This window comes from Apostichopus japonicus, chromosome 6 (assembly GCF_037975245.1).
Source record: "Apostichopus japonicus isolate 1M-3 chromosome 6, ASM3797524v1, whole genome shotgun sequence".
Classification (NCBI taxonomy): Eukaryota; Metazoa; Echinodermata; class Holothuroidea; order Aspidochirotida; family Stichopodidae; genus Apostichopus; species Apostichopus japonicus.
This window is the reverse complement of record NC_092566.1, coordinates 16,930,856-16,948,379: the sequence shown is the minus strand read 5'-3', so window position 1 is coordinate 16,948,379 and position 17,524 is coordinate 16,930,856. Positions and strand designations below refer to the sequence as shown.

At 38.2% G+C, this 17,524-nt stretch overlaps 1 protein-coding gene across 4 annotated transcripts in view; it reads left to right on the top strand.

Moving 5' to 3' along the window:
* Positions 1-26: 26 nt before the first annotated feature.
* The window catches only part of LOC139969128 (lysosomal alpha-mannosidase-like), a 29,688-nt gene continuing 12,190 nt past the window's right edge, over positions 27-17,524 (top strand). The window contains exons 1-14 of one of the 4 annotated variants that reach the window (XM_071973945.1): positions 27-205; positions 866-968; positions 2,524-2,697; positions 3,651-3,844; positions 6,962-7,165; positions 9,190-9,378; positions 9,652-9,852; positions 10,411-10,483; positions 11,003-11,042; positions 12,021-12,090; positions 12,672-12,794; positions 13,335-13,451; positions 14,123-14,252; positions 15,140-15,228. In XM_071973945.1, the coding sequence (XP_071830046.1) occupies positions 104-205; positions 866-968; positions 2,524-2,697; positions 3,651-3,844; positions 6,962-7,165; positions 9,190-9,378; positions 9,652-9,852; positions 10,411-10,483; positions 11,003-11,042; positions 12,021-12,090; positions 12,672-12,794; positions 13,335-13,451; positions 14,123-14,252; positions 15,140-15,228 (1,809 nt within the window). In that variant the 5' untranslated portion in view covers positions 27-103. Of the gene's footprint in view, positions 206-865; positions 969-2,523; positions 2,698-3,650; positions 3,845-5,693; positions 5,898-6,347; positions 6,552-6,961; positions 7,166-7,590; positions 7,798-9,189; positions 9,379-9,651; positions 9,853-10,410; positions 10,484-11,002; positions 11,043-12,020; positions 12,091-12,671; positions 12,795-13,334; positions 13,452-14,122; positions 14,253-15,139; positions 15,229-17,524 lie in introns of all 4 variants that reach the window. The other 3 variants (XM_071973946.1, XM_071973944.1, XM_071973943.1) reach the window with 3 other exon arrangements.

The following is a 17,524-nucleotide window of genomic DNA, read 5'->3' as shown; positions in this document are numbered from 1 at the left end:
TATCCGAGACAATTGCCAATTTACAGTTGGCTTACAGTCTGTGCAACGATAACTCTGAGCTGGATAGGCGCCGTATCGTGAAAACTTCCTTAAACTCTTATTGATGAGCTGGACGGGCAAAATGGAGCACTGTTGTCGTTTTATCATTCTTGCTTGTTTGGCTGTCGTATATTTGCCTGCAGCGTACTGTGACTGTGGATACCAAGTTAGCTCACGATTGATTTCCCTAAGGCCTAGGACTTAATTAGGCCTAATCTACTCTATGTTATGTATTCCGCAATCGACTATTGCCTAAGTTTGCCAGAGGCCTACGTACATCTACACTGTAAAACTAAAGTTAGGCTAGGCTGTAGTCGTACTCCTACACTCCAGTCCTAGTGCTACTTCTAGAATGCCCACGACTAGGCCCCTAGACTTGAATTAAAAGCTGCCAGTAGCAGTGGTCAGCAACATTTTTACGCCACAACCTTGCCAAAATGTTGGCATTGGACAGTGTCCCATTGATCATCCTTCTCACTCCCAACCCCCCCCCCCCCCACCCGACGTACCCCTCAAATTAGTTTATCATTACAATGCAACTGGAATATTGTTGCAATACTGTATGTGATGATTGGCTCTGCCTTCTTGCCACAAGTTCTTGAAGAGGCTAATCCTGTGATAAGCATGCAGGGCCACTGACCCATTAACCATTGTGAATTATCAGTTTATTGAAGATAATCATGGGTACATTAAGTTTTAAAAGATAACGTAATAAAGTTGATGCTTTTGAAAAGATTTGAGCTCTAAGCAAGTATTAAATTATCAAGTACATTCAATTATACATGCATTGAATATCTTTCTTTATATCTTTTCATATTCCGTACAGTCCTGCAACCCCACCAAACCTGACAGGTTGAATGTTCATATTGTACCACATACTCATGATGATGTTGGATGGCTCAAGACAGTTGATCAATATTTCTATGGAGGTTTGTGGCTCAGTTATTGCACTACATTTTCAATAGTGATTGGTCAGCAAAATGTTATAAGTTGCAAGTCTACATTTACAGTAGTTCCAAAACATGTCATGGTCATGTACTCATGTTGCAGTTTTCCTGTATTTCCTGTTGTATTTCCTGTTGTATTTCCTGATGTATTTCCTGTTGATTGGAATTTGTAAGGATTGATGGAGCAATTTAAATCATAAGTTTTCTCACAGAGCATCGATCCAGAATCAGATTTCAAAATTATGATGCCCAACATTTTTTGCTTTGTACTTGCAGTTGCTGTTGTCAACAATAACACCGGAATTTGTCATTTCCTCAAAATGCATTCTTTGAAGTTAACAGTTATAGTTGGCTTGGTGTTGTCTGTAATGAGAGAGACAACATCTACAAAACAAAAAACATCAACAACAATACTTAATGAGCATTTGGCATTCATGCTGAAAATAAATTTCAAAAAAGTGACCTTAAAGTTGCTATAGATGTTACTGTAGGAATCTGTTATTTGTTTACCACACTGATATTAGTTTTTTTTTTCCTTTTTGGATATCGATGGAACTGCTCAAGTTTATTAAAGTACAACATTTGCCAATAGACAAGTGCTGTATAATAAAATATTTAAGAAATAGCAATGAAACCTGTCAAAATTTTGCTTTCTGACGGGAAAACTTGAAGAGAATTTAGCGACAGAAAACTATGCTTTAATGTATATCACAACACATATTGCTTAATTCAAGTTCTTAATTGCCTATGTGGAAAGTGTACTTCATTCTCACCCCCAGGGTATACTGAAATCCAGGCCAGCATTTGAGCTCTGTTATCTTGAAATTGAACTTTGAAATTATTTAACATGTTTGTTTTAACTTTACCCTGTTGACTAGAAAAAACATATTGACCCAGTGTATAATTAAGCATTTAAAAATAAACCCATCTTTGAACGTACTTTTGACTGTTTGTTTGATACTGATATTTGCATTTTATACCATACGAGTTGATTCACAGAAGCTGGTTTCAGCAAGTATTGAATTATTAAAGGGGAGTTGCAGTATACTTTAACAGGGGAGTGGTTGGATGTTATTATTTGAGTACAGTACTGTAGTGTGAGAGATAACATACTGCTAACTGCACTGTCCTGTATTATCCTCATTTGAGGTATAATAATGGCAATGCAAACAATTTCCTTTTTTTCCTGCACAAATTATAAAAAAATTCTACCAAGTGAACAATAATATTGACCTCGAACAGAAAATTCAATAGCTAACATACAGTATGAGGCAAAGCCTTGACTGAAATAAATGAAAATCAGGAATTTATACTGTATCATTTGATAATTCATCTGTTTGTCTTTCCATAACAACGCTGTATGAGGTAACATTCAAATATTACAAAGATGAATATAAAGGTAAAATTTTCCCAATGGTGGCTTCATGGGAGAGATACCTACCCCTGTGGACATTCACTGAATGATAGAAGATTTGTCACTGGATGCAGTAAAATAACCAATTGAGTTTGATGTTGTTTTTTTCTGTCCTTGATAAAGCCAATAATAGTATTCAGCATGCTGGAGTGCAGTATATCATCGACTCAGTGGTATCAGAGTTAGACAAGGATCCCAAGAGGCGATTCATCTACGTGGAGATGGCCTTCTTTGAGAGGTGGTGGCGAGAACAGAACGATGCTACCAAAGAAAAGGTCACAGGTTATGTCAATGAAGGTGAGAACAACAAACAATTCACAGAAAGAAAGAGTGACAGATTCTAAGTCTTTTTTTATTCTGTTTAGAAAAAAATAAAATGAGATCAATTATCGGTTCTAGAGAAGATTGGTTTGACTGTTGATTTACAGAAACTTTAAGAGTAAATCATTTAGTAAAATAAATGATTGATTCTCGTATTGATACAGAACTGTATTGTGAGTGACTGACTTATGCTCTAGATCATGAATTTGTCAAATCACCAAAAGAAAAATATCAGAAAAGAAAGACATTGTTGAATATTTATTTCTATAACCTTTAAACCATAGAAACAAAAACTGAACGCAGAATGTTTGGATTTCACAATCATTGGTAATTTCATCGAATGTCAATGTCTGGATCCATACAGTATTTTGGTTTTATTATATATATTCTTACTAAACATCTGAATCATGGACGGTTCGGAAGATTGTCTAAATATGTATACACAAATGGATCCATACAGTACTGTCGGCTTATATACTAACTGTCATTTCCTAGAATGCAGAGAAATAAATTAGGTAACTACAGAGAGAGCAACAAAACTCTGCAAAATGCGAACATTAATTTACACAAATTTATGCAAAGGTATATGTAGGTATTTGTACACAGAGCCCTAGTATTGTTTATTTTAATATTTTCTAAACAACAACAATAATTTGTAATGAAACTTTCAACTTTAACGCAGGTTCATGATCCAAGGGTTGTACCACCTCCTCCCCCCCCCCCCTTGCTACCCAAGACAAAAACTTAAAAGTAATTGTTGGCACAACTTTCCATGTACTCCTGTACATCCAATATAAAGCCTAAATTTGCCTCGGAATGCCCCATTTACATCAAACATTAATATTTTAAAGGTGACTGTCATCTGATGTAACTCAATCCTCATTCCATTTCTCGCTGGCTAATTTCTTTACGTTTTTGTCACTTTAAAGGTCGTCTTGAATTTATAAATGGTGGCTGGAGCATGAACGATGAAGCATGCACCCACTACAGCTCCATCATTGATCAAATGACCTTGGGACATCGCTTCCTGAAAGACACTTTCGGGAAATGTGGTATCCCTAAAATCGCATGGCATATCGACCCCTTTGGGCATTCTCGTGAGCAGGCCTCCCTCTTTGCTCAGGTGAGTTTATTTTCTGATCAGATTAAAGTTGTTCTGTCAAACCAATTCCCTGACAATGCTGTCATCAGTTGATCTTCAGTGACTTTTTAATTCCAAAAATGGACATTTTTCAACTGACCAAAAAGTGCTCTTTGTGATAATTGAAAGCCATAATGAGCTCATTTGAATGTATTTTGGCAAAACTTGTGTAGTCTATTCCAACTTTCCAGGAAAAAGTAATATATTTAATGATTTTGTTGGCAATTTTTTAAGAATTTCAAAACTTTTCGGTGTGCCAAAAGAGAATTCAAGCCTTTATGGCTTTCATTGTATCTATAGGTTCTGTGGACAATATAAACCCCCAAATTGCCATTTTCCTTCAATAATTTGTTTTATGAACTTATAGTGCTTGACATATTTACATATATACATATATATATAATATCAATTTGGAATTTTAAGAAATATGAATGAATAAATGCTGTTTTGATAGAACTGTTCCAGGTCATTCCAGCTTGTCATTGAATTTACTGTACACATCAGGACAATGCATTCATATTTCAGCATTCAATCAAAACACTTTGTCAGTCATTAAAGTATTGTTTGTCAGACCACCCAATGGAAAATACACCATTATCTTAGAATTTCTTCAAAATTGGAAAATGCAAACTTTTATTGTCCACTAAAAATTCCAAATTTTCAATTTTTAGCGGATATCGAAACAGCTGTTGTTGTGAAGGAAATAAAAGCCCTACAATCTAAATTTATAGGAAATAAGAGAAAAAAAAACTTTGTTTGACAGGAAAATTTACTGTTGCTTACAGTACCGTAATAAATATGTCATACCCACAGTCCCACACCAAAAGTATCATTTCATATGCAGTTGAAATCTGAATTCAAAATTCTTTTCAAAAGAGTTCTGAAATTTGTGAAAATTATGAGACTGTTCTCAACGTAATGTTTACGTTCTGATCTTTCCTTGTAAATTTGTTTCCAAGAAAACTTTAATATTTCCTGTCTTCCATTTTTATAACAGTATGTTACATTAAAAATAATTAATTTGTTGGATAGACGAGGTCACCAACATATATCTTAATTGTTTTTTAAAGAAAGGGGGAAAAAAAGAAGAAAAAAAACCCCATATGTCTCTCATAGTTTTATGTTTCTGTTGTACAAACAGAATCAATTTAAGGAAATGATTTGTGGATGTATTTGGTATTCCTGCTAGACATAATTATCTATGTATTTAAGTTTCAGATGTATGATCCATTTAAGTACTGAAGTAATGACTTGTTTTCAGCCATCTGTGTTTCAAGTTGCTTTTGTCTGGTTATCACACCTTTCATTGAATGTATTCATTACATGACACTCACAAGCCAGCCCTGTAAAATAAAAGTTTTTACATGATGAAGGGCAAATTTAAAGGAAAAGTGTTCGGCTGTTGTCATTAATTATCTGTTGGGGAGAAGGGGGAGGAGATGGGGTGGCTATTGGCTAAGCATCAAACTTGGCTCCTGTTCTATTTTTTGGGGGGTTTCTGCGGCCTGTGAACTGTTTTCATTGTTAGGTAGACTACTGAGTATTTAGCAACAATTAAGTGGGAATTGGATATGCAAAAAGCCAATTCCAGAGATGGTTGCTAGGATGGCTAAACAGTAAAACAAAACCAGCTCATTTATACTAAATATATACTCCAAGGGGCTTAAATATCTCTTTGAAATAATCAGATCTTGTTGTCATACATGAAAGCTAATATTGCAAAGAGTACACAGGTATGAAGGGGGGGGGGGGGGGACCTTGAGTGTATGGCTGAAGTTGCGAAGTTAGCTATGTAGGTTGACTCTGGGCCTGTTGATCATTCTACCTACAGATGGGTTTTGATGGTTTTTACTTTGCTCGAATCAGTGCATATAACAGGGATGTGCGGCATGAGCAAAAATCAATGGAAATGATTTGGAAGGGCGATCCATCTTTGGGTAGCAAGGCCGACATGATGACGGGTGTTTTGTATCAGCATTATGATCCGCCACCTCATTTCTGCTTCGATCAAATTTGCAACGATTCACCCATACAGGTACATGCTACATACTGTACAAATCATGCTTAATATATATATATGTTTGTGTGTGTGTGTGTAATTCTCTAACATTTTACCTGGAGCCAAAGCTCACCAGCCATAATCCCAGGTCATCTGCCGGCATTATTCGCTGGTAAAAGTCGACCTGTTTGACAGTGTCAGCGTATCGCAGCTTGCCATGTAGATGCAAGGAAAGGTAGGTTACTTGCGCTTCTCACATATTAAGCCTTCTGTCAATTCCTGGTAACTTCCTGTCCTGTCTGTACGTCTCTCTGTACGTCTGTCTGTCTGTGTTCACTGTCACATCGTCCCAGTCAGCGTAAACCACCTACAGAATTCCAGCAAAGTACACACCTCTTACCGCTCTGCAATCAGTAGCTCATCTAGACACAATTTGTGTAAACCTTTTTTAACGAACACTAACCCGCTGGCTTGTCCTGCTTGCAGATGGCATTTGATGGGTTTTACTATGGTCGGATCAGCTACCTGAACAAAGACCTCCGCGTCGTAGAAAAACGCATGCAATACGTCTGGCATGCCAACCCATCCATCGGTGCTGACGCTAGTCTCTTTTCAGGCACTCTCTTCTCCGGCTACGGCCCGCCATCAGGGTTTTGCTTTGACCGTGGTTGTTCAGACACTCCAATCGAGGTAGCATATATATGCTTTCTTCGATATCCACCTTTCTTTGAAAATTTATTAAAATGTTTCTTTCTTCTCCGCTCGTCTGTCAATTAACAACGCGGCGGCGCAGATGAGCTTTCAGGGCTTCTTTTTCGGCTGAATCACAGACGTGAATCGCAAAGTCCGTAAAGCCGACAAGACACTAGAGATGGTTTGGCATGCCAGTCCCTCAATAGGCAGTAGTGGTGATATATTTGCTGGGGTTCTGTACAATGGCTACGGACCACCCTCCAGTTTCTGCTTTGATCAACGCTGCAGTGACACCCCCTTCCAGGTAGAGCCTCCTTCCTAGACATCTTAACTTGCTAAACTAATGTTCCCTTAAACTCCTTTTCTCTCTCTGCTGTCCTTTGCTTCCTCTGTCGATAAACCCTCAGATGGCTTTCGACGGCTTTCTGTACGGTAGGATATCCTACCTCAATCGAGGCATCCGTATTGCAGAGAGACGACAAGAGATCGTCTGGCGAGCCAACCCATCGTTAGGCAAAGATGCAGATATTTTCTCTGGTCTGCTTTTCCTTCAATATGCACCGCCTCTATCCTTCTGTTATGACGTCAAATGCAATGATCCCCCCATTTCGGTAAGTTTTGGTTCGGTGCCTACTAACCGGTGTTAATTAACCCCCCGGGAATAATGCCTCGACGAAGCGACCGTCTCTGGAGTTTAATCTTTCCTTGCGAGGCAAACTTTCTGGAGTAAAGGCATCGATGGATGGAAAGGGTAAAAAGTTTAGGAACCGTAAGAATCAAATGCGGTACAGGTAAGTCTCTCCTGCAAGTTTACAAAACACAGAGCCAAGTGTTTGCCTAGTGTCTCCATCCATGGGTTATTTGATATAGGTCAAAGAACTTGTGTGCTGTGAGAGGGTCACAGGATCTTGAAACATGGGTGTCATTGGTGTGATAAACAGACAAGGGCACCGGAAACAGGTGGTGGCGACATTTTGAAAAGTGGAAACAAATAGTGAAAACTAAGAACCATGCTTTGACACTATAAAATTTGTAGATGGGTTTTGACGGATTTTACTTTGCCCGTATCGACGAGGACGATCGAAGGGCCAGAAAGTCAGACAAGAGGATGGAGGCGATATGGAGAGGAGACCCCAACCTGGGTCGACCCGCCGACTTATTCTTTGGTGCCCTGTTTGGTAATCTTTACACACCCCCGACTGGCTTTTGTTTTGATAGGGGATGTGACGATCCTCCCATACAGGTAATATTGTCATAGAGATGAGTGACCAATAGGGATAGACGATGATGATCATGATTGGCTCTGTTGTGCTGATGTGAAAATTTAAAGGAATCTACGAAATGAAAATGTAATATATTTAGTGCAAAAGATGACTTTCAGCACAAAATCAATCTTGACATGTTTTAGACCCCTAAAAAGTGATTATTATCAGTTAATTTACGATCAGTTTGGACATTTGGAAGACAAAGGTCGAAAAGCTGCTTTAAGGGAATATATCAGGTTCAATGGGAAAAAATTAACTGAAATTAAAATGAAAACATTATTTGACATGATTTTAACTTTACAAAAAAAAAATGATGTCATGCAAAGTAAGGTGATGAATATTTCATTATTATGATGTTTAATGTCTGCCAGAAATATTGCCTTAACTATTTGATTAATAATATTTTATTACAGTACAAATAAGCGTGAATATGTGTAAATGTTAATGATATGCTTAGACCAGTTATCATGCAATATTTAAGAAATACCTCCTTCTTTTGACACCATCTTATATCAGACTTTTCTTAAAGGAGGTTTATTTTACCTCTATCCAGAATGCAGTCCCTACTGGCAAATGTAGATTTGATTCTCCGAAAGGTTTTGAGTGAATAAACCTAAAAAAATGCGGTGACGATTTATTGGGATATATATCGTCAGCAGCTCTGGAACTTACACAGTCACTTTGATAATAATGTATACGTAGGTTAATAGATTATCACTTAATGACTTGTCACTGCTAACCGAACCCAACTAGAAGTTGTCGATCAAAATGTACTAATTAGACTTGGAAATTATTTGGCATTGTTTTTCAGATATCTTCTATTGTAGGCGTTCTGATCTTTTCATAAACATATCTACCCTCTGATTCAGACTGTATCACACAATACTATTGTACCATAATAAAGACAACATCATTAATAACATCACTGTGTAAAATTGGAAAGATGCAGCAGTTGCTTGCAAATTCCCCTGCCTGCCTGAATCAATATCAGATAGTACAGGTTATGTCCTCCAATGTCAAGTCTTGAATTGTAGATTGTGTGAAATATTTCACCTTATGCCTTGCAGCCAGGCTGCATCAATATCAAACAATAGAATTTATTACTGCAGAACAATAGAAACTATTGTGTTGAATTGTAGTGCCTATTGTGTGGAAAATTTCATCTTATGCAGCCTGGCTGCAGGATGCTGCAGCCAGCCCCAGGTCGTTGTGGATTTTCATTGTCATATTATGATACAACGGCACTGTATGTTAGCTTGTGAATCGAAAAGGTACATTTGCTCACTAACTCTTTTAATGTATTATGCAACCCATTTCCAATGATATCAATAAACCAGTAATTTATAGATATATTTTTTATTATCATCTAGGACGACAAAAATCTGTTTGATTACAATGTGGACGAGCGTGTGGATGCGTTCGTCAAGTGGGTGACCCTTCAGTCTCTAGCATTCCAGACCAACCATATCATGTTGACCATGGGGTCAGACTTCCAATATGAGAATGCAAACGCCTGGTACAAGAACCTCGACAAGCTGATGAAATATGTAAATGCAAAGGTAAGCTGTTGTTGATTTAATTGTGTCGTGGCTCAAGGCTTGTTCTGCCAATATGCTCGGCCACCCATTCCCCTTGGTTTCACTGTCAAATGTATCTCAGTGTTTTGATCCCACGCAAATGGTTTTTCAAGGACTATCTTGATAGAACAGCAATTCCCTTTAAAGGAAAGATACTGTGGAAAAGTGATTGATTAAAGCACTATAATAGGCTAAACGGTGGGATCCAATCAAAAATAAATCTATCAATCATTTTCAAATCTTGCTCTTTTTTAGGAAAGAGATACAAATATTTACACACTTTACTCTACGCCATCCTGTTACACTTACAACCTGAATAAAGCCAACAAGACCTGGACCACCAAGGAGCAGGATTTCTTCCCGTATGCTGATTCCCCGCATTCTGATTGGTCGGGATACTTCGTCAGCCGTGTCGCATTCAAGGGCAATGAAAGAAGATCTAATAACCTCTTACAGGTAAGAAAAATATTGCATGCCGATAAAGCTTCTAGCTTGGCAAGCTTTATGTTTCATAGTGTCAAGTTCTATTTGGTCATTTGTCTATAAGTGTTAAAACCATCACTTTGATTGAAACATCTTGAGTTCTGTTGATAAAACACAATGTACCTGTGTTTAAGTTGCTTTGGCTATCAAACCAAACATTTAAGCTCATATTTGATTTTGTCCAAATATATGGAATATCGTTTTAAGCAATAGAGAATACATAGAAAAATAAACTAAAACTAAATAGCTTGTAATATAATTTTGAGATTAGTTGCTTATTTCATGAAGACAATTTTGTTTATTAACTGTTTGCCCTAGACCTGCAATATTTTGTAGCAATTCTACCTTGACCAAGCCTGTTTAATAGGCCGCAACAAAGTTAGCAGTGAAATGTATTACAGTCATTGACTGGAGAGACAAATTACAACCAATTTGCATTATTTGAATTTATACAGACAGCCATTTGTCTGTATCATTGTATTGCTTTTATATTTTATTGTTTTAAAATGATTGCTGGTCTGTTCGAATTAGGTTTGCAAACAGTTGGAGGTATTAGCTGGAAGCCAGAGTAGTAAAGATCCAGAAGCTGAAGTAGAAACTCTTAGTGAGTCTATCCTCTTATTCTCATTCTTTCTATTTTCATTCTTTCTATTGTCATTTGGCTATTGTCATGTCATTCTATTGTGATGTCACTCTATTGTCATGACACTCTATTGTCAGTCTATTGTCATTCTTTGAATGGCTGATTTTTGTTTTACAGAATTTCAAAGCATTATAAAAAGCTGCGTTTTTATTGTTGTTGTAATTGTTGTTTTCTTGTTGTTATTATTGTTTTTTCTGGTTGTAGTGTTTCATGTCACAACAGATGTTTCATATCTGAAGAGATTTGATTTGCATCTTTGGTGATAAAATTTCAGTTCTTAACCCAAAGCCAACAAAGATACAACAATGTTAACAAAATGTTACAGGCTTCTCAATATGTTATCGGGCTGCCACAATCTTAGGACAAAATAGCCCGACAGGCTACTGCTTTTGAAAAACACTTGTCAAGAAGTGATTTTTTAATTCTCTATTTTGTATAATAATTCTCTATATAATAATTCTCTATTTGTTTTACTTTCAGAGGAGTATATGGGTGTCAGTCAGCACCATGACTCTATCACGTAAGTCTTTTAACACTAAAACAAGAGAACTTTACAAAAGCTCATAACTTTTAGAACCCCCGGTACTCAAACTTTTGTGTTTGGTGACCCTAATTTTGACCTTCATCTTCTTGGCAACCCCCCAGTGGAGGATTTTGTGGCCTGGGGAAGGTGTCGGGGGGAGGCTTTGCCCTCCCCTTCCCTTTTTGGGGGGATGAGGGGTGAGCTCAGGTTTCTTGCCTACAGCTTCTGTTCAATAGGTAATCATATTGCACCCTTAGCTTCTTTGAATTGTCTTTTGTACATTCAGTACATTCTTCCTTCAGATGTGGAAATATGTCCACCTTCCTTCTTTTCAAATGTTGTGTTTTTACCATTCGTAGCTAAAATATGCTTTCGTGCCTCAGTTTAATTATATCTTTGTCTAAGTATTGATCCAGTTTGGTTTTGTTATGCTCCGTATTAAAGTAGGGCTCTCCAATGGTAGGCAAAACATTGGGTCCTGTCATATCTGATTGGGCAAAACTTGACGAGCTGTGACACCTATATTAGCATGGCAGCACCATGCTAGTATCACCATGATAACTAGTAGAACATACAAAATACATTCTTACTTATGAAAGAACAGATCTATTGAAGCATGCCTCCAAAGGTTGCATGCCAACCTACTTATTTTTGTGACGTCAACTTGTGTAACTTTCTCTAAAACATGTGTCTTCGTTCGGCGAGGCTGCACTGCAGTGGAACCTTGAACTAGTCAATCACTCAGCTAGTCTGTATGTCTGTAAACTTGTTCACACTGCATGCTCGCTTGCCTGTGAGCGCTTCCAGGCAATCGTGTTAACACGTAGATGCAGATATTTTTAACCCCTAACAGTACAGATTGTGCACATTAAAGAGCTATATGACAGCACCTTCCGTTGAAATGCAAGAGAGAGTTATTTGACTCTCATTTTTATTTTTATATTTATTTTTACCTCCTCTTTCATTCCTCATCAGTGGCACAGCCAAGCAGCACGTGAATGATGACTACACAAAGAGACTTCATATCGGCAATGAGAAATGTCAGGTAAAGTCTGAAAAGTAACTTTTTGAATTTTCTCACAAATGTTTAAGTGAATCCACCAAAGTATTACTCAAAATAATGCCGTAAATAATGTGTCACCCTGGTAATAATATTATGAGTAATATTATTATTATCATTATTATTACTACTACTACTACTACTATTATTATTATTATTATTATTAGTATTACTATTGTTAGTATTTCTATTATTAGTATGATCATCATCATTATGACCTAAAATTTCACATTTTCAATCACTAGCTAAACCAATGCCAGTTCTTAAATCAAGAAGGTCTGGCTAAACTCAAGTTCTTGCTGGCATTTCCCTGAATAAAAACACACTTCAGTTACTGTACAGACTTTTGAGAGCAGGGCAATTATATTTGCTGTAAATTTGCAGTAATAAAGAACTTAAGTAAGGTACGGAAATCATGCCAAATTCTTTGAGTATAGATTGTTTTAAAGGGACTTTTTCAGCTTTTGAAACGTTAAATTTTAGTCTTTGTTTATAGTGAATTGGATTTTGCATCAGACTTAGAAGGTGGCATATTTTGTCATTTCTGTGTACTGTTTGGATCGTAGAAACTGGTCGGACTCGCTGTCGGTCAGTTGATGGCTAAGAACTCAAGCACCGAAGGACCAAAGACCCAGTTCTGTAACTATCTTAACATCAGTATGTGTCCTGCAACGGAGAATGCCGATTCGGTAAGAGAACGTCATCTTTTTGGTGGATGGGGATTGCATTCTTAACTATCAGATCTCTGTTAAAATAAGAAGAGAAAAAAAAGAACGGATGTGCTGTGTTGTGTTGTGTTGTTTTTAAAGACCATTTTCCCTATTCTGGACACTTATGTCTTTTTCAACAGAGGGTGTAGTCTGTTCCTAATAGATTTGCCATCATGTTGCTCACATTGTTCTACCCTCTTGCCTTTCCTTGAAGTCAAACCTCATCCTCTCTCCGCTGCCCATATTCAGGATAGTTGTTCCCCCCTGAAATCGGTAGTGTAAGTGTTACAAATGTTTCATTCCCTCCCATTCACTGCAGTAGTAGATGGTGGAGGAGAGGGGAGGGCTATTATGTTGGTGCTACTTGCATCCAATTTTTGCAAAATAATTCAGATCATCATCATCATTATCCATCATAGCTATAAACACCTTTGCAAAAGCCTTTCACATTCATATTAGGAAGAGAATGATTTAAACATTTGCAATTTATTTGAAAGCCTTACATCATTCCTTTTGCAGTTCGCTGTGATTTTGTATAACCCCATTGGACGGAATGTGTCGACCTACGTTAAGATTCCTGTCAATGGAGCCAGCTATCATGTGGCCGGGCCGGATGGATCTTCAGTCACTAATCAGGTATCTTACTTCTTTTTTTCGTTTTGTTTTAATATCTACCTCGAAAAAAAAATCTAGAAAATAATAGCACAGAAGCAGATCTCGGCAGTTTACTTTAATAGGGATTCTTAAACCAGATCTTTAGATTTATATTAAAAAGTCTACTACTGTGTTGTTGGAATGAACTGCCGGACCCTTAACCCTGATGGTGATTGCTGTAACGATGTATTGTCAGGGGGGGTTGTGGTCAAGTGGTTAAGGCAGTGGACTTGTGATCTAAGGATTACAGGTTCGAGCCCTGGCCAGATCATTGCGTTATGTCCTTGGGCAAGGCACTTTATCTCCATTGCCTCTCTTCACTCAGGTGTATAAATAGGGACTTGCGAGGTTACTTGTAAATATAGTTGCGTGCGCCGGTTTGTGGCTGCACCCTATGGGAAGTCCCCCGGGGGACATGTGGTTGTGGTGCACTGTGGTGCCCCAGGAAAGATTGATTGAATTGTGCACACTTTGGTGTGTAGGTGTGACAAGTTACCAATGACCAAGGCTAAGTTGTCAAAGCGCTATGATCTCAATGTAGCAGCGCTATATAAGTGTCTAATATGCGTGTTAGTATGTATGTATGTTTTGAATATGCGAATTTTTGACGATGATGATGACGTCTGTTGGGTTTTTTTTCTCCTCCGACGTAGGTTCAAGCTGTATCTGATGCTGTTCAAAGAGTAAGAAGAGACAGGGGCTCTGCTAAGAATGATCTCTTCTTCTTTGCCCATGTCCCTGCTTTGGGGTTTGCAACTTATCAAGTAACTTCTGCTAAACAAGGTATGTTTATTTCTGAAAAGTAATACAGTTCTCATTTTGTACCTACTTAGAGATACTAACACCAAAATATTTGTTTTTTCATATCTGATAGAATCCTCTTAGCTTTAGTTCCAAGTTTTGTGTTGCCTGTACAACATTAACTATTATATTTGAATCAGTTGCAGCTCATCAGTTTGAGGGGAGGTGGGAGGGGTGGGGTGAGGAGGGGAGAGGGGTGGAGTGGTTGGATCCCAAGTGGCAACTCAGTAGATACCAAAATTAATACCGAAATAGCTTTGTCAGAAGAAAAACAGCGGTAGACATTTAGAAATGCGTGTGTAGCATACATGGTAGAATTCTATCCACTATATTCATGTAATTATCAAAATTATGTTGAATAATTCCATATCAAAGTGTCGAAGGGAGTGTTGGGCACGGGAAGGTAGAGAGGGGGAACCACCTCGGATCACCCCCCTGTGAATCTGTCAAGTATGTAGATGGTTCCATTCTCAAATCATGCTTCACAAAGCTACATAGTAGATAAAAAATGGAATAGATTAGTAAGGTCAAAATAAAATAAAACTGTTATCAAACATGCTTATCCACTAGAGAGCCTGAGAATGTGTAAAAGTAAGTTGGCCTGACGTTTTGATCCTAGCAGGATCTTCTTCAAAGGCCTTATTTTTGTTTTAGCCTCTGAAGAAGATCCTGCTAGGATCAAAACGCCAGGCCACCTTACTTTATCACATAGATTAGTAAGGTATTTAAAGAACACTCATAGGAGAGGAATAGACTTAGATTTTTATAGCACAATCCATGTAAGTCCTCAGACAAGACTTTTCCGAGATATATGTAGAAAGCAGTATACATTATAATATATCTATCTTTTTCCATTCTTTCACCTCCAGCTCTGAAGCGCGTCAGACCTCAAGCACTAAGCAATAACGTCAAAGCTGTTCCAGCACCGGCAGATTCAGATACAGTCATTTCCACTGATGTAGGTGTCCTCTAGTTCTGACAGCAATTTATAGCTTATTAAATAGCGAATATATTATATATTATTTGTATTTCAGGAGCAGGAAGGAATCATCTTGTGGGTTTAGAGTCTAGAATGCTGTCTGTGTTCTGTGTGTGTAGTGTGGATGCAAGAGACTGGGAATGCCTTAAAGTAGAAAATAGATAAATGTAATTGATAAATAAATAAACAGAGGAAGAAGATAAAAATTATATGGAACACTTTTCTGGTACTAAGATTGGAGCAAAATTTTTACCATTTTGAATATGACTACAACGTTCCATTCCAATCTGAAATGCTTCATTGTTTTTCTATTTTAGAAATATATCTCTTGTTTGATTGGTCAGTTATTTATTTCTGTCTTAGTCGAACGAAGTGACATAGAACTGTTGCTTTTCAAATTTTAAATGGTGCCAATAATGCTGACTTAGATATTTGACTACTACACACAGCATTAAAGAAACAAATTTCAATTGTATTCAGATATGCTGGTACCTTCTCGGCCTATTATTACTATAAGGGATGTGCCTTGTATGCCTTGTGCCTTTTAGTGTGTTGTGTTGTGTAGTGTTGTGCCTTGCAGTGTGTTGTGTAGTGTTGTGCCTTGTAGTGTGTAGTGTTATGCCTTGTAGTGTGTTAAGTAGTGTTGTGTTGTGTATTGTTGTGCCTTGTGTAGTGTTGTGCCTTGTAGTGTGTTGTGTAGTGTTGTGCCTTGTAGTATGTTATGTAGTGTTGTGCCTTGTGTTGTGAAGTGTTATGCCTTGTAGTGTGTTGTGTTGTGCCTTGTGTTGTGTAGTGTTGTGCCTTGTAGTGTGTTGGGTAGTGTTGTGCCTTGTGTAGTGTTGTGCCTTGTGTTGTGTAGTGTTGTGCCTTGTAGTGTTATATAGTGTTGTGCCTTGTGTAGTGTTGTGCCTTGTAGTATGTTATGTAGTGTTGTGCCTTGTAGTGTGTTGGGTAGTGTTGTGCCTTGTGTAGTGTTGTGCCTTGTAGTGTGTTGGGTAGTGTTGTGCCTTGTAGTGTGTTGGGTAGTGTTGTGCCTTGTGTAGTGTTGTGCCTTGTAGTGTGTTGGGTAGTGTTGTGCCTTGTAGTATGTTATGTAGTGTTGTGCCTTGTGTTGGGTAGTGTTGTGCCTTGTGTAGTGTTGTTTAGTGTTGTGCCTTGTGTAGTGTTGTGCCTTGTAGTGTGTTGGGTAGTGTTGTGCCTTGTGTTGTGTAGTGTTGTGCCTTGTAGTGTGTTGGGTAGTGTTGTGCCTTGTGTAGTGTTGTGCCTTGTAGTGTGTTGGGTAGTGTTGTGCCTTGTAGTATGTTATGTAGTGTTGTGCCTTGTGTTGGGTAGTGTTGTGCCTTGTGTAGTGTTGTGCCTTGTGTAGTGTTGTGCCTTGTAGTGTGTTGGGTAGTGTTGTGCCTTGTGTTGTGTAGTGTTGTGCCTTGTGTTGGGTAGTGTTGTGCCTTGTGTAGTGTTATGCCTTGTGTAGTGTTGTGCCTTGTAGTGTGTTATGTAGTGTTGTGCCTTGTGTTGTGTAGTGTTGTGCCTTGTAGTGTGTTGGGTAGTGTTGTGCCTTGTGTAGTGTTGTGCCTTGTGTTGTGTAGTGTTGTGCCTTGTAGTGTTATATAGTGTTGTGCCTTGTGTAGTGTTGTGCCTTGTAGTATGTTATGTAGTGTTGTGCCTTGTAGTGTGTTGGGTAGTGTTGTGCCTTGTGTAGTGTTGTGCCTTGTAGTGTGTTGGGTAGTGTTGTGCCTTGTAGTGTGTTGGGTAGTGTTGTGCCTTGTGTAGTGTTGTGCCTTGTAGTGTGTTGGGTAGTGTTGTGCCTTGTAGTATGTTATGTAGTGTTGTGCCTTGTGTTGGGTAGTGTTGTGCCTTGTGTAGTGTTGTTTAGTGTTGTGCCTTGTGTAGTGTTGTGCCTTGTAGTGTGTTGGGTAGTGTTGTGCCTTGTGTTGTGTAGTGTTGTGCCTTGTAGTGTGTTGGGTAGTGTTGTGCCTTGTGTAGTGTTGTGCCTTGTAGTGTGTTGGGTAGTGTTGTGCCTTGTAGTATGTTATGTAGTGTTGTGCCTTGTGTTGGGTAGTGTTGTGCCTTGTGTAGTGTTGTGCCTTGTGTAGTGTTGTGCCTTGTAGTGTGTTGGGTAGTGTTGTGCCTTGTGTTGTGTAGTGTTGTGCCTTGTGTTGGGTAGTGTTGTGCCTTGTGTAGTGTTATGCCTTGTGTAGTGTTGTGCCTTGTAGTGTGTTATGTAGTGTTGTGCCTTGTGTTGTGTAGTGTTGTGCCTTGTAGTGTTATGTAGTGT